Source organism: Mastigoproctus giganteus, chromosome 1 (assembly GCF_048544385.1).
Source record: "Mastigoproctus giganteus isolate SK-2022 chromosome 1, ASM4854438v1, whole genome shotgun sequence".
Lineage (NCBI taxonomy): Eukaryota > Metazoa > Arthropoda > Arachnida > Uropygi > Thelyphonidae > Mastigoproctus > Mastigoproctus giganteus.
This window is the reverse complement of record NC_143575.1, coordinates 245255184-245273316: the sequence shown is the minus strand read 5'-3', so window position 1 is coordinate 245273316 and position 18133 is coordinate 245255184. Positions and strand designations below refer to the sequence as shown.

The following is an 18133-nucleotide window of genomic DNA, read 5'->3' as shown; positions in this document are numbered from 1 at the left end:
AATATGTAACAAAATTGGAGATTTGTGACGTGTAAAGATGGAGGGGTTGGAGGGAGAATATGGAGTAAATGATCAAAGCAGATCTGAAGTCAATAATGACACTTTTCATCTTGCCAGAAGACTGAATGGAGCACTTGTGGCAGTATTCAAACAATCCTGAAGTTCAAAGTCTTTTTTTCCACAAAACATTGATATTCGGGATAGAAGAGAAAGCTTGTCCATTGGTACTGTGGTAATGAGATAGTTTCTCTCTTCCTCTAAGATAAAGCATTGACAGAATTGATCATCAGCTCTAGCATGATTTTGAATAAATCCAAACTAACGAAGCATTAAGAACTGAACCAATGAAAAGGATGTCTGATATTTTTTATCTTTCATTTTAATGCCTGCAGATAATTTTATATTCAAGTCCAAAACTTCATGCATTTGTTCTATATCTTATATAGCTTGAAAAAAAAGGCAGAGGAATCTTTTATTTTTAAAATGTGTTGTTTATCAACCTGTAATGCTTGTTCTATATGGCCTCAACTATCTTTGTTAGTATTTTGATATGTTGCGGCCTTAATTATTTGTTCTACCTGTCAGATTCAGTTTACTGGATATCCAAGTTAGCTATGCTATAACTTAAAAGATTGAGTGCAGAGTGATTTAGATACTCTGTAATGGAATGGGGAAATACCAGAAATTCAGTTTGTTTAATCAGTACCAGAAAATTAACACAAATACCAGGGAAAGTTTAGATACATAGGCTCTGGTCGCGGAAGAGAAGTCGGTGGATTTTTGGCTACTGTAAAGGGATAAGTACTTTTAATTTTAACCATATTCTTTGTTAATTAACATACTACATTATGTTTTACAGAGATATTAAATAGATTTAGTAACGTTCATTAACTTCTGTTTTTTTGAATTTAACTGGAGATTTTTGGAAGTTACAACTCCCAGTGTTGGCGCCAATATTGTTGAACTAACCACCATGTTGTGGTCAATAAGAAATAGTGTAACATGTATATATCTTGAACTGATAGCATAATGTATACAGGAAGAGGTTGTTCTAGCAAGATTACGCATAGAGCATACACATCCAACCCATATATATATACTCAAGTAGGATGTCCCACCTCAATGCACACATTGTACTTTACAGTCTCTTTACATATACTCTTTACAATCTAAGAGTATATGTACTTTACATATACTCTTAGATTGTAAGCACTATTCCTATTTCCGAAAAAATACTTTCCTTTCACTGTCACGACTGAAAGAGCCTCTATCACTCACCCATATTATTGGAAACAATGCAAATTTAAATGAATTATTTATCTTTCTTAAGCAGATACAAATATATGATTTTCTATGATGACTAATTGGACCGAATTTTTATGTAAAAACATGTCATAGGAATAGGCACATTTTGGCCTAGTTGCCCTTGTGCCCAAAAACATCAATACCAATAATCAAAAATATTATTAATCTTATTAAATTTCATTGTTAATTAAATTGTATTTAAACAGAAATCATAACCCAGACTAGAGCTGAGAAGCAAAGATCACAGACTAGCAAGAGTACTGTGACTCAGGGAAGAAATGAAGGGGCAATTCTCCAATGCATCACAGTCTCAAAAAATGTGCGAAGTGTGAAATGTTTGATGACCTTTCCAAAATAAGACGTCATCTATTGTGTGTGTGTGTGCGCTAGGTGTCTAGAAATTAGGCACCAACTTAGCGTTCTGATGGGTGCCTATGAAAGCTTGAGGTGTAGGGTAAATGTCCCCCGAAGAAATTAATATAAGGGTCCCATCTAGCTCTCATCTGCTCAGCTCAATGGGATGCACAGACTAAAAGGTTAACAATGGCCACAGGCAGAGGCAAAAGTGATTCTTGCACTGCTTCTATTAGTATCAGCAGCAGCCTGGAAAGCAAGGCAATGGAGATTTCCAGGACTGCTGGGAGTCATAGTGGAACAAGTAAATACATGGGTTGTGTTAGGGTAACTAAGAGAAGAAACAGGTGCATGTATACTTACATGTACACCAATGCTAGGAGTATAGTTAATAAATTTGATGAGCTTGAAGTGCTAGTCAAGACATCAAAGGTAGATATTGTTGGGATTTCAGACATGGTGTCACACAAACATAAGCAGTGCAGAATTGGAAAATTGGAATTTGGGGAGTACAGTGTGTACAGATAGGATAGACAGGACAGGAAAGGAGGAGGGTTTATGCTGTAGTTAAGAAACACAAAATCTAAGGAAGTGCATCCAGTTGATGTTGGTGGACAAAGCAATGTTGAGTCTGTTTGGTGTGACATAAGCACTGGGAAAGGAAAAATGGGAGTAGGTGTGTGTGTGTGTGTGTTATAGGCCTGATGAATCTGATGAATGTAATGAGCAATTGTGCAGAAAAATAGAGTGGGCCAGTAAATCAGAATGTCTATGGGGAATTTTGACTTTCCAGATATTGACTGGAACTTGTGGGTTGGTCACTCACACACTAGCAAGACTTTTGTAGATTTATTGGATGATTGTTTTCTGCAGCAGCATGTTCGAGAGGCAACTAGAGAGGGTAATACTCTTGATCTGGTTATCAGCAGTGACCATTCATGTATTAAGAATTTGCAGATAAAGGAACCACTAGGTGGCAGTGATCACAGTGTACTTATGTGGGATGTACTTAAAGATGTAACTACCATCAAAGCTAAAGGGAAGGGCTTTTGCTTTCATAAAGGTAACTACAGGGGTCTCAGACAATTTTTAAATTCTGTACAGTGGGATCAACTTATGACGTTGCCAACATTGAATTCTAAATGGGAAGCTTTCAGGGACTTAATTTTGGAGGCTACTAGACTTTTCATTCCAACTAAGAAATACTGTTCGAGGTTTAGGCCTAAATGGATGTCAGATGAATTAATGAGGCTCATGGCACAGAAGAAAAATGTATGGGATGCATATGAAATATCAGATGACACAGAAGCCTATGGCAGATATAAGCTAGTCTGTAATCAAGTCACAAAGGAGGTTAGGTAGGCGAAGGCAGGTTAAGAGAAATCTTTGGCAAAGAATGCAAAGAAAAACAGCAAAGAGTTCTTTACTTATGTAAACAAAAGAAGGAAAGGGGATGAATCAGATTAGACACCTTAACATAGATGTGTTGACTATTGATGATCAAGCTCAGGTAGCTTATAAACTGAATGAGTATTTTGCATCTACATTCACACATGAGGACTTATTCAATTAGGTGAGTGCCCGAAGTTTATCAAACTCTAACAGGGAGGTAAGTTATTTTGTGATAACTGAGAGCAGTGGAGGAAAAATTGTTGAAGTTAAACATAAAAAAGGTATCTGGTGTGGACGGTATCTATCCAGTTATATTAAAGGAGGCAGCAAAGGAAGTAAGCAAACCCTTAGCCATAATTATGAAAGTTTCCTTGGACTCAGTGGAGGTCTCCATGGACTGGAGGTGTGCAAATCTATCACCAATTCACAAAGGGGATTCAAAAGGCGACACAAGTAACTATAGACCTGTTAGTTTAACTTGTGTTCCAGGGAAAATAATGGAATCACTGGTTAAAGAAGCATTGTAGGATCATCTAAACAAGACTGCAATGCTGTCTCTAAACTAATAGTTTAGACACAGCATGGATTTGTTAAAAGGAGGTCTTGTCTGACCAATTCGAGTTTATACTAAGATGTGGTCACAAAAGAACTTAATGCCAAAAATAAATTTGATATCATATACTTGGATTTCAGGAAAACTTTTGATACTGTTGCACATGGAAGACTGCTGTACAAATTGGAGAGGTATGGCATTAAGGGGAAGTTGTTACAATGGATAAAGGGATGGTTGAGTGGGAGATGACAGAGAGTGGTAATCGATGGACACTGCTCTTCGTAGACAAATGTTATTATTGGAGCTCCCCAGGGTTCGGTGTTGAGCCCATTGTTTTTATATTTATCAATGATATTGATGAAGGTATATCAGGCTTAATGTCCACATTTGCAGATGATACAAAGGTTGGCAGGTTGTTAACAACAGTAAAGACAGTACGCTACTCCAACTGGATCTAGATAAGTTAGGCAAATGGGCTGAGAAGTGGCAACTGAAGTTTAACATTGACAAATGCAAAGTACTGCATATGGGTAGCAATAACCCAAGAGAAACATACCAACTGTGTGGTACTACACTCAGGAAGTGGAAAGTGAAAAAGACCTGGGGGTATTTTTGTGCAGTCAGATATGAAGCTCGCTGAGTAGTGCAGATGGGCTGCCAGAGCAGGTCATGGAGTCTTGTCAATGATATATAGGAATTTTGCTAGCAGGAACAGGGAGGTGATTATCCTGTTATACAAGGCAGTGGTCATGCCACACCTAGAGTACTGTGTACAGGTCAGGAGGCATCATTTTAGGAAGGATGTAGAGTTGCTAGAAGAAGTACAAAGAAGTGCAGCAAGATTGGTGAGGGGAACAAAGAGTGCTCTTACCAAGAATGGCTTAATAAATTTAAGGCTGAGCTGGACAGGCATTTGGAACGAATGGAGGGGTGAAATGGGAGGGTTTTTTTGGTTGATGCTACATAAGCTTGCTTCCTTGCATCGTATGCCTCTACCCTAGTGCTAACACATGACGTCTAAATGATGTACATCAGTTTAAGTACATAAATGTAAACATATTATTGTGTCTGAATGGTTCGCTTTTTAATTAAGCATTTAATTATTTTCTTTTTTTTTTTTTTTTAATTTATGAAAACCCCAAACACAAAAGGTATCAAAACCTATAGTACTTAGTACCGTGCATGGGTTGAAGGAGAAGTATGGGGGGAGGGGGGTGCCGGAAACTTTGCTCTAGAGACTAAACATGGGTTTCACCACTTGAAGCCTCCAATAAGCAAATTGGTGGTATTTCACTGGTTGATGAAAGTCATCTACCACTTGATGCTGTTGAAATAATTTTATATCTTAAAGAAAAAACTTTGATGTCCTACTCTTCTCCTTTTATTTATCTCACTTTATTTCCATTTTTAATTATAATATTATCTTATTTTATTTTAATTATAATAAAATCGTTTTGAATATTTTCATTAGATTCTTTTAATTGCGTTAATTTGATTTTTAATTGTTTTAAATTGATTTGAATTGTGTTAAATTGATTATTTAATTATTTATATTTTACTCTAATGTACCGGTAAGTTGTCAATTTTTTTTCGTTTTTTCCATTTTAATTTCTGGAGGGTGTCATACGGAAGTGTTCTACGCACTATATTGAGGTAAACTCCTCTTATTATTATACTAATATTATCTTCCAAAAAAGCTTTTCACTTAACACTTTCCTTTGTGAGTTTATATTATCATGTGGTCCCTGATGTTACTTTCTATTTATGTTTCACTTTATTCAATTTCATTAACTTCTGGATCTGAATTCCAAAAAAACAATCAGGTTTTATGAGTCAAAAGCAGACAGTAATGGCTGACAGGTGTGATCTCCTTTGCCAAATTTTAAATATATTTTTATGCTGCAATCTATTATAAAATAAAAGGTTAAGCAATGCCTTATAACATAATTGAACAGGTAAGGACAATAGCCTCAGTTTTGTACATAGCTGTGGGCAAACTAGGTTTGCTACAATTTGCCTGGGTACTGTACTACATGCTTAAATGAAAAGCACTGCTCCAAATGGAGAAGTATTTTGCTATTTATTTAAAATGTAAGCTGTTACACAGAACACAGCCTCGGTGCATGTTGGCATCTCATTGGTCAGTAAATGGGTAAGTAGGCACTATGAGTGAATGTCATCATTCACTCATCCTGGTCTTAAGATGTCGTGTCTTAAGTTAGTTGTAGAGATAGCATCAGTTTTACTTAGGGAACTGAGAGTTACAAACTCACTCTAACTGAATAAATATTGCTTCCTGAATTGCTGAGTTCCATTATACCAATTTTTGTTTTCCTTTTAGTTATTTCTTAAATCTGAGAAAAATTGACATTTTATTCTGTTATACCTAGATTAAAAAAGAGCAAATAAAAGAAAAAGAAAATGAAAGGGAACTTAAAAAAAAGAAAAAGAAAAGGCAACACCATATCAGAAGAAAAGGCCACAAACCTTGGGATGTGTCAGAGTCATCAACAACTAGTGAAGAAGAAGAAGTATTCTCTGAAGAGGAAGATGAGGAGGAGGAGGAAGAGGAATTACTTTTCTACAATAATGAAGATGAATTTGCTTGTGAAGATGTTGATGAAGATGCCGAACCAGTTATAATACGGAGAGCCAGAACTGTAAAAAAAGGTAGGGGAGGGGGGGAAACACACACGTCAATTTTTTTTAGTCATGTTATTTAGGGAATGGAATACTTAATATGTTCTTTTATAATTTTGATATATCTATTAGTGTAAATGAAAGCAGACACAAAGAAATTTCTTTCTTTCTTTTTCAAATAACCAAAATAACTGTAAAATTTTAATTTCAGAATTTTTAATTCTTGTTATAAATATATTAAATATTTATCTGTATGCATTTTTTTTTATGGAAACCTCAAACACAAGGCATTAGATCCTTTAGTACTTATTACCATACATGCATTGAAGATTGAAAAGGTGCATGTTGACTTTATACTAAATTCCCGTTGATTGTAATTTTCAGGAAAATATACATGAAAGAAAGTTGTTCCAGAGAACAGAAGTAGAAGGGATAAATGAGGAAGAGGAAACATTGGTTTTGTGAGCTTGAAGTTGGACAGTGAATGGTTGTAGCATGTGTTCGGACTGGGGAATTACAGATTACAATTCAGAAGAACATTTCCTATGGAGGTATCTATAGAAGAGATATTCAGGAAGAGGAACTTTTGTGAGACTGACAGAGGAGAGATTTTGTAAAAGAGGTCATTAATTAATGTGAATGCTGCCCTCTTTTGAAGAAAAGAAAAATAATAATAAAAAAGAAAAGAAATCAATCAGATTGGATAAGTTCTCCTCCTAACACACGATTCTCCAATTTCTATTTACTGTTTTGGTTTTATGTGCACTTCAATGGCTAATGAATATGTTGTTATAACAATGAAAAGCAACACAATTGTGTTTTGCAAACTTTTATTTACTATACTGTTTCTGAAACAATATTTTAATTTTCACTATCTGTTGATAGTGAACTATCAGCATACACTATTGGTTTTTTATGAAGATCCCTCCCCTTTTAGGGTTGCTAATACAAATGAAGTTTTTTCATGATTAAAAGAAAAAACATTATCATCATTATTATTAGTGGCATGTGATGCAAGGAATAGTAATAATGTAATAAATATAGTTCAATGAAGCCACAGGCTTTTGCTGAACTTTTGGGGGGATGAGGATAAGAAAATACAAATTATTTTCTTCCCTCCTCACATAAGTAACTATCCAGTTGATTTTTGAATTTATTCAAAATCTCAGCTTCAGCTACCTGCAAATACAACCTGTTCCAGCAGTCAACAATTTACTGGCTAAAAGAAAACTTTCTACAATCTAGTCTAAACATCTTCCCCTATAATTTCAATTTATGCCTCTGAGTCCTGGCATTCTGCCCTGATTAATTTTATTAACCCCTCTCAGAGCCTTATAAACCTCAGTCAGGTCACTTTTGAGGTGCCTGGTTGCTAAGCTCTGTTGCCCACATTATCAGTCTCATGTGATAGCCCTTTTTGCCGATCTCACAATGCAAGTTCCCCATCTTTGGACCCTTTCAAGAAGTTCAATGGCTTTTTTTAGATGAGGTCTGTATACTTGAACACAGTATTCCAAATGTGGTCTTACAATTGCCTTATACAGTGGGACTATGACCTTCCTAATGATACAGGATAATGTTTGATAAATTGTAGATAGGACAACATGGACTTTCCTAGCTGCCTGATTAAAACACTCAGAAAACTTCATATCTGGCTATATTAGGACTGCTAGATCCCTTTTTTCCTCTGCTGTTTTTAATTCAACAGCACAAATTGTGTAATTTATTTTTGGACTTGCTGTTCCCCAATTGTAAGACCTTGCATTTTCTGCATTAAAACATAGTTACCACCTTCCTGACCATTCTTGCAGCCTCTTCAAATCATTCTGAAGGAGCTTGGCACTGATTATTAACCACTCTGCCGATCTTTATGTCATATGCAAATTTTGACATCACATCTTCTATCTCTTCCTCGATGTCAGTTATGAAACTCAGAAGTAACAGTGATTTGAAAACCAATCCTTATGGGACTCCACTTCTGGCTTTACTGAAGAATATCCATCAATTGCAACCTTCTGCCCTGCAGTACACCTTAGAATTATTCCCAGTAATCTCAACATGTTCCTGCTTATACGGTAACCTCTTATGAGGGATTGAATCAAATGCCTTGCTAAAATTCAAATAAACTATGTTGAAATTGTTTCCTACATCCAGTTTCAAAGTAGCTTTAGTAAGCTTAGTAGCCATCACTGATTTTCTCTTAAGAAAACCATGTTGTGTGGCATATCTGACTTCCCTTCTCTGTACCTATTCCATCAGCTCTAATTCCTTCCTAAAATGAGGCATCTAGGAATGCTATATCAATTTAAATGTCACTGGATTGCATTCTTAATCATTGCTTCTCAGATTTTTCCTACCACTGAAGTCAGAGAGCCCAGTCTGTAGTTACTGACTTTGCTCTTAGAATCACTTTATGTATTGGTGATACATTTGTCACTTCTCCAAATCAAAGGAATCTGTCCCGAGTTGAAGGATGTCCTCATAATTAACTTTGATGGTTCAATTAACTCCCATGAAGCAAACTTATAAACCATCAGTCAAAAAAAAGAAAAACCTACCACATCACACATCCATACCCCTCCTATAATTTATATAGTTCTTCCTTGAATTTATTCAAACTGCAAACCTCTATAACACCAGATGGAAGTTTGTCACAACAGTCAAACACTCACTGGCTTAAGGCAAACTTCTGCACATCTATCCTGCAACCATCCTTCCTCAGTCCGAATTTATACCCCTTCCCCCCATTTGCATAGTCTGAGCAAGAGGAAGAATCAATATCAATGCCGTCAGCAATGACCTTGTTCAATCCATTCAAAGCCTTAAAAACCTTGAACTGATCACTTCAAAAGTGCCTTGTCTCAAAATACTGCAATTTACAGAACTGAAGCTTTTCTGGTGAGAGAAAAGCTTCCCCTCATCTTCCCCTTCACTAATCTCATTGCCCTTCTCTGTACCTATTTCAGCATAATTCCTTCCTAAAATGAGGTATCTAGGCATGTATGGAGTATTCAAGATGCAGCCCAACCATTGCCTCATACAATGGGATGATCACTTTCCTATTAGCAAAGTTCCTGTATATCATAGACAAACCCCATAAGCTGTCCTGACAGCCTGTCTGCACTGCTCAGAGAACATTGTATCTGACTACAGGTCTCTCATTTACTCTTACCCCCAGGTCTCTCATTTTCCACCATCCTGAGTGTAGTATCACGCAGTTCTTGATTATACTCCAGCACGGCCACCAGGTCAGTGGAGTTTATAATAAATTATCAATACAAACATTAATCGTATTTAGCAGTCTTGGGCTTGAACTCCGGTCCACCCAAAGAGCGCATGCTACTGCACTCTCGCTAATAACCACTCAGCTATATCAGGCATACATTATTCTGGGGGTTACTGTTACTCATGTGCAGTACTTTGTCAATGTTACACTTCAGTTACAATTTCTCGGCCCATATGCTAATTTTTTAGATCTTGTTGTAGCAATTTACCCTGATTGCTGTCATTAACAACTCACTTCCAATCTTAGTATCATCTGCAGCCTTAGAAATTAAACCTGCTATACCTTCATCAATATCATTAATGAATAGAGAAAACAATAATGCTTAGCACCGAATCTTGGGGTGGGGAATCCCCTAATAACATTAGTCCCTGAAGAGAACTGTCCATTAATAATCAATCTCTGTCATCTCCCACTCAACCATGCCTTTATCCACAGCAGTAACTTGCCCTTACTGCTACACTGCTCCAATTTGTACAGCAGGATTTAATGTGCAGAGGTATCAAAAGCTTTCCTGAAATCCAAGTATATGATATCAAAATTATTTTTTGCATCCAATTCCTTTGTTACTGAATTATAATATCCACTCAGTTTGGTCAGACAAGATGACCCCCTTAACAAATGCATGCTGTAACTGCATGGATTTGTCTAGATGATCCTGCCTTACTTTTTTAACCAAAGACTCCATTATTTTCCCCAGAACAGAATTAAATTAACTGATGCTGCTATGTAAATTGGGAATAATACATTTGCATATCTCCAGTACATAGGGATCTCTCCTGAATCCAGAGATGCTCTCATAATTATGGTTAGGGATTTGCTTACTTGTATGCTGCCTCCCTTAATATAATTGGATACATCCCAGGTGACTTTTTTGTGTTGAGCTTCAACAATTCATCTGCCACTTTCCTCTAAGTTATCATATAATCATTTAGCCTCCTGTTAGATTCTGATGATCTTCTGAAATTCCCCTCAATAAGAAATACCTCGTGTGAATATAGATGCAGAATGTCTGTTCAGTTTTTCGGCAACCTGGGCAGGATCATCAGCAGTTAAATCATTGTCGTCAAGCGTCCAGTGTGATTCAATCCTCTTCCTGCTATTGTTAATATAAATAAAGAAATCTTTAGTCTTAGCATTCTTTTTGGTCTTAGCATTCTTTGCCAGAGGCTTCTCATAGCTTGCATAGCCTTCTTTGTGACCTGATTACAGAATATCTACCATAGGCTTCTGTATCACCTGATAATTTATATGCATTTGATGCATTTTTCTTCTGTGGTGAAAGTCTCATCGGTTTAGGTCTAAACCTGGAATGGTATTTCTTAGTATGAAAAGCCTAGTAGCTTCTGCGATTACTTTCCTAAATGTTTCCCATTTAGAATTTGCTCTTTGTAACATCACCAGATGGTCCACTCTATAGAATTTAAAAACTGTCTGAGACCACTGTAGTTGCCCTTACGGAAGCAAAAGCTCTTCGCTTTACCCTTGACAGTAGTTATGTCTTCAAGTAAGTCCCACATTAGCATACTCCAATCACTATAATCCAGAGGGTCTTTTACTTGCAGGTTCTTCATGAATGAAGAGCCACTGCTGATAATTAGATCAAGAGTGTTTCTTCTCTAACTTATTGTTGTAGAAACAGTCATCCAATAAAAAAACTCACAAGTTCCAGTCAATATCTGGAAGGTTAAAATCCCAATTATAAGACATTCTGATTTACTGGCCTACTCTATTTCTTTGTTATACTCCTAATTGTTACTAGACCTATAACACACTCCTACTGTCTTTTTTTGCTTTCCCAGTGCTTTTGTCAAACCAAAATGATTAAACATTGTGCTGGCCACCCTTGTCAACTGGATGCACTGCCTTAGATTTAACATGCTCCTTAACTATGAGCATGACCCTCTCCCCTCCTGTGCTGCTTGATGTTTAAACACTATACACTGTTTGCATTTAGTGTACTAAAGACACAAAAGGTACTGACAAATAAACAGCTCGAACAGCAAAGTCAAAGACCTTTATCATTTGCTCAGGCTATGGCTGTCTGTTGCCCTAGAGTTAACCAAGACAGATATATAAACAGACTAGATTTGCCTAGAAACAATGCTAATTACGTGGTCATTATAAAGACCACTGATGAAAACAGCACCCAAAGCAGCGAAACAGAATATCATGGAGAAGCTGAAAAATGACCTTAAGGAAGTGAAAATAAAATCCATTAGAAAAGAAAAAAGAATAATAATTGAGACAGCTACCCAGAAAGACTTACCAAATATTAAAGATTGTAAGAGAATAACTGAACTAACTGAATAACTGAACTAAACTACTGTGTAGACCTACCAAAAAAAGCTGGTACCAACCATGATCATATTTGATGTACACAAGTATACCAAGATAGATTTGCTGAATGGTATATATGCAACAAAAATTTGAAGGATTATGGATTTTCAGAGGAGGAAATAAAGAAATCGACAAAAATTTAATTCCCAACATCAAAAATCAGGTCCACAAAAAATTCGATCATAGAAGTCATGGGCCCCTCTAAGAAAAGCCTTCACAGATCAAAGTAAGAAATTGTATCTAGACTATACAGTACACAGTGTTAAAGAAGATTTTTTCATTAACTCGCTGTTTTAAGTGCCTCGGCTATGGCCATTCTACCAAGGTTGTCTCTTGGCAGAATGGCCATAAGCATAAAAATGATACCTGTGGTCATTGTGCCAGTATGGGCCACAGATGCATAGTGTTCTAATAAGAGTTCAGAAAACAGTAAAATTTAAGGCTGCCTATGAATGGACATAATAATAACAGAACAACTTTAGGAGCAGGAAGTAAAGCCATCCAATTAAATTGCCAGAGATCCTTAACTATTATGAATCGAGTTCAAAACTCATAATAGATCACAATATTCAAATATTGTGTCTCCAGGAGCCTTATTGTTATAAGGGTGTAGTCAGAGGGATCGGTAGGCACCTCCATAGCCAGGTGGGCAGGAGCAGCAGTGCGTAGCACACTTCTTGATTAGACTGGGGTTTGAGCCAGTGATCCCCAAATACGGAGGATGCGGAAAGGTCAGGGATTGACCACCGCATATCCCCGGAGCAATATGGCCTTAGTTGCTAATGCTCCTAAAAACCAAATAACAAACAAACAGAGGGCTCGGTATACACTGGTCCAGTCTACCCAATGACAGATAACAGGCCTTGTGTGTGTGTGTGTGTGTGTGTGTGTGTGTGTGTGTGTGTGTGTGTGTGTGTGTGTGTGTGTGTGTGTGTGTGTGTGTGTGTGTGTAGCACGTGCGCACATACACACATTACCTGTGCTTGCTTAGAGAGACAATATGGACAAGCCTGTGTAATATCTGCCTACATGCATTGCAACAAGTACTATCAACCTGTCCAGCCCTTCTTGAGCACTTGGAAGGAGCTGTTCAGACATTAAATGGAAATGGAATTCTGATTGCTGCTGATGTGAATGCCAACTCCATGCTATGAAACAGCTTCAGAATGGACAGGAAAGGGGAATTAATTGAAGACCTCATAACATCCCATTACCTGGGGATTCACATATATACCTATACCTATACCTGGGGATTCACAACATGAGAGGCTATCCTCTGACGAGTAACAGCTCAAGGACTATCCTTCATTGATATAATCCTAACTAACACCATCCTTCAGAGCAGAATTATGAACTGCCAAGTTCACACTTCATGGAATGGCAGTGATGCTAACACTATAACCTACAACAAAACACTTGAGTTGACAGCTACATATAGGAACAACCCAAATGACACCACAAGATATAACACCAGGCTGACTTGCAGGCATTTGCTCAGCAAATCAGAGCAGCTGCTACTAAGGACAAAATTCACAGAATACAATCACTCCCTGCCGAACATCAGGTTTTTGCTGTTCAACAGTTGATTATTAAAGCCTCTATCCTCAAGCAAAGAAGGAGACCCAGTCACGTCCCATGGTGGACCGCAATTCTGACTGTCCAAAGAAAAAAAAGAGGCTTTCAAGAAGAACTTACCAGAAGGCTAAAGGAAATAATAGACCTACTGATTGCTGCTGATGTGAATGCCAACTCCATGCTATGAAACAGCTTGGAAAGGGAAATTAATTGAAGACCTCTAACAGCCCATTACCTGGAGATTCACAACATGAGAGGCTACCTCTGACATGTAACAGCTCAAGGACTATCCTTCATTGATATGATCTTAACACCATCCTTCTAGAAATCACAAGACTTCAAGGTATTTACAAAACAAAAAGATGGCTCTATCATAACATCATTTACCAGGAAAAGCATAATGCATTGGAGTGGCTTTCAGAAGAGATGGTAACATGGACCCCCTGGGGACTGGTACATAAGTAGGTATGGAGAAGTGTAGGTAAAACTGAAAAACTGCACCTTGGAGAAGTGTTAACAAAGATAAGAGCTCAACTTGCAACTTTCCTTGAGAACAGTCTATCGGTAAAATCTTAGACAGCATCATACACAATCAAATGTTCAAACCAACACGATGATTGCTGACCTTGCTTATCAAAGTGCCCCCTTCGAGAGAGCCATTGACAAGGAAATCACTTCCACCAGATCTGACAAATGCTGGCCCCGTTCTTATCAAGGTTGACGTTCTTAAAAAACTATGGCAAATATCTCCAGACCTCTTAAATAATCTTTATAATACTTGTCTTTCCAAGGGTTGTTTCCCTTCTCTTTGGAAAAATGCACAACTTTTAGAAGCTTCTTTTGAAGAAGGATAAAACTGTCAAATAGCCTGGAGTCATACAAACCCATAGTGTTAGTACCAGTGTTAGGAAAAGTTCTGGAAAATATTATAGCATTAAGATTTATAGATACATATCAAGGAAAAGGATTAACAAAATCTATATGATTGGGTACAAAAAAGGTTACAGTACAGAAGATGAAGATGCAATACAAAAACTCCTAGAGACAAAACATACAGAGAAGTATGCTCTCAGACTCTTTGTGGACTTCAAAGGGCCTTTGACATCTTATGGTAGTAGTTTGTCCTGGGGAGGTTCAGGGAGGCTGAGGTGTCTAAACCATTATACCAGCTAATCTCAAGCTATCTTAATAACAGTAAAAAGAAAATCTAACCAGAACCACTACTGGAGGCTGTCCCCAGATGTCAATTCTTGGTCCTCTATGGACCAAGGATCGACCGGCTGGAAAAACCGTACGAGGACACAGTGAAAATTACCTATACTGGCAACCTTGTTATTTTTGTTGTTAGAGACTCAAGAAGAGAACTCAAACGAAAATTAAGTGAAGTCCTACAGGACCTTGCTACATAGTGCAACATGAACAAGCTTATAGTGTCCACCCGAAAGACCAGACAGGACAGATGTTCATCAAAGGGAGCATGAATGATCTTCAGTCCCCAGCCATTAAGTACAGCAATGAGAAAATCAAATATGGGGAAAACATACAAGTATTTGGGTGTGGTACTGGATGATGGAACATAATTTCTACCACACTGTGACCATATAAAGGAGAAGATCAAACACCTAGCTGGCAAAATTGCACATATTACTTGTTAATAATTGGGGCCTCAAAGTCCTTACCTTGAATATCTACTACAAAAGTATTTTTCTTCCAATTATCGCATGTTGTTCTGGAGCTTGGGGCTACAGAAATGAAAAGGCTTTTGCAAACACAAAGAATAGTCCTACTAATGATCTCCAGAGTCTGCAGGATGGTCTCTACCCAGGCCCTGAAGAAAAATGCCAATCTATCTGGACATTCTGTATGCATATCTTAAATTCCATTTGAAGAAGGAAACTCCAGCATCTGTTGGAGGAGTTTTCGTGGATTTCTCCAACACCATTGAACATGAACAGAAAAGGATTAAGACAGAGCTAGAAACAGGTTCCATGTCAGCTATTATGCCATATTTTGAACAGCCTACTATTGGCTTGATAAGACAGTTTGCCTTTCACCTTAAGGATCATGCTTCATCCAAAAACTGCTTAAGAGTATTGAGGGTAGTGGATTTCAATTATTTACTGACCACTTTTGCACCAATATCCAACTAGAAATGGAAATGGAATTCTGATTGCTGCTGATGCGAATGCCAGCTCCATGCTATGAAATTGGACAGGAAAGGGGAATTAATTGAAGGCTTAATTGATTGATTCTTAATTAATTGATTCACATGTCAGGCTATCCTCTGTCATGTAACAGCTCAAGGACTATCCTTCTCTTCATAAACTTGCCGACCGGGCTAGCCAGGTGGATAAAGTGCCTGCCTGGCAACCCAAAGGTCGCGGGTTCGAATCCCATCTCTGGCTTGGATCAGAGTAAAATGTAAAAACTTTGGGAGGTGCATTATGGCCACAGAAGCCGATGCGCTAACAACTTAAAAAAAAACAAAAAAAAAAAAAACTTCATAAACTAAATATATAAGTAAGAGGTACTGTTATGGGAAACACAAAGGAATTACCATCAAAAATGTAGACCACAAAGATAACTGAAAAGCACAGGATTCATCTGTTGGCTGCAGCAGTACTGTAACATTTGGCAGTAAAAATCTGAAAATTAAGTTCTTGTCAATTGAATTCAATTTTTCAAGAGTAGGGTGGGATGATGCTTTATCGATAATAAGCAAAACTTTACCAGCTTTGCCCTCATTTTCTTGATGCCTCTTCACACTTGGAATAAAATCTTGGCTAAACCAATTCAATAAAATGCTGGGTAGCCACGTTACACCTTTAAAGCATCTTGGATTCTTGGATTTCCCAATCAGCAACAATGGAAAAACATGCTATCCACTTGCATTTGCATACACCATAACTGTAACATGCTTTTTGTTAGCTTTGAAACCAGGAGCAGCAATTTCGCATTGCGATGCAAGTGATTTATGAGGGAGTGACTTTTAATTAAGACCAGTTTCAACTGCATTATAAATGTCATCCTTGGAAAAGCGTTCTTCCTCTGCCATTTTCAGAAAATACTTTAAAAGCTTCTGCTCCCTGGACATCGCCTGATAAAGCTTCTTGAATTTCAAGTTCCCCTATACAGTGGCAAGATTTGAAATTTTTCAGCCATCCTCTACTAGCTTTAAATTCAGGTGGGCTTTTAAACTTTTGATTCATTTGTAATGTTTTTTTGCATAACAGAGGTCCAGAAATAGGTTTACCTTGACTTCTCTTTTGTAGAAACCATAAATAAAGTCTTCTAATTTCTCATCACTAGCTTTTTCATAGTTTTCCTTTTTTAGAGCAATTTTCATTGTCTAACTTTGAAGCAAACTTCGAAATTTTATTTTTTCTGCTCTTTGTCAAATATGGTTGCTTTACCAACATTAAAAATCTTAGCAAGCGATACACCGGTTTCGCCTTTTTCCAGTCTATTAATAATTGTCACCTTGTTTTTTTTTTTGACAACACATTGTGGTTTCTTTTGCCATTATTAACACAAAGGGGCAGTAGTATTAATATTAAAAAGCAAAATGACACAGTATTTCACTTTGAAATAGCCACAAACAAAAACATGAACATTGAGTGATTAGAAACAAAACGCCTGCAATAACACTGCAGTGACTTGCAGCAAACTGAGGGAAAGCAACCCCCCTCCCCCATCATACTGCTGCACTCACAACCAGCAACAGTACAGCAGACAATGAAGCATCAAGATCACCGGAGACTGTCCTGGTCCACACAGTGGCTAAAGCCAACATTTGATTTTTACTCCTGTAATGACAAATTAAGACTATTTTTATGCTCTATTGCATATATCTTTGAATAAATAATCAGAAACGAATTCATTAAGTGGCAAGAATAATATTTTAGCATAACTGATGCACTAAAAGTAGATATCATAATTTTTTGAGGGGTGGCAGTGGTTCGGATAATCAACGTTCTACTTTATTTTCACAATATGAGAGAGAGAGAGAGAGAGAGAGAGAGAGAGAGAGAGAGAGAGAGAGAGATCAAAAAATGTAGGAATTAACTGAAGCAATTTATGGCTTTTGAAGCTTTATACTGTGAGAATGTATTAACAGGTATGGGTAGTGGAAGAACATTTTAATAAACAGTAAATTCACAAGGAATACAAACGAAATTTGCAAAAACAGTATTGTTATTACAACCTCCAGATATCATCTTCTCTATTGGAGAAGCATTATTTATTCAAAAGAGCCTAAGTAACTTGTGAAAGATTTCACAATATGAGATATTATAATAATGATTGCTGTTTTTGCAAACTTTCTTTGCATTCCTTGTGAATTTACTTTATATTAAAACAGTGCTCTTTGCACTACACCCCAGTATGGTTTAGTAAATTCTTTACTAACCCATATTGGGGTTAGTAAATTCTTGTACTACAAGAATAAACTGCTTTAGTTACTTTCTATTGGCCTGATAATGAAATCTGGTATGACTCAGCAGTTTTTTTTTTTTAGAGCAAATATAAAATTTTATCTATATAATATCGGTGTAGATACACCATAGATAAACTCTTAAGAAACTACAATGGTAGTGTGGGCGGCATCATTTACTCTGTATCTCATATTGTGCTCTTCCTTCACAACAAGTTGCCATGGTATTGCACTACCTTAAATAAGTAACACTTCAATA

General features: G+C 37.1%; 1 protein-coding gene across 1 annotated transcript in view; it reads left to right on the top strand.

The window, feature by feature from the left end:
* LOC150091724 (uncharacterized) overlaps positions 1-18133 on the top strand; it is a 515450-nt gene that overhangs the window by 291173 nt on the left and 206144 nt on the right. The window contains exon 9 of the mRNA XM_090369463.1: positions 5995-6274. Within this exon, the coding sequence (XP_090225589.1) occupies positions 5995-6274 (280 nt within the window). The remainder of the gene's footprint in view (positions 1-5994; positions 6275-18133) is intronic.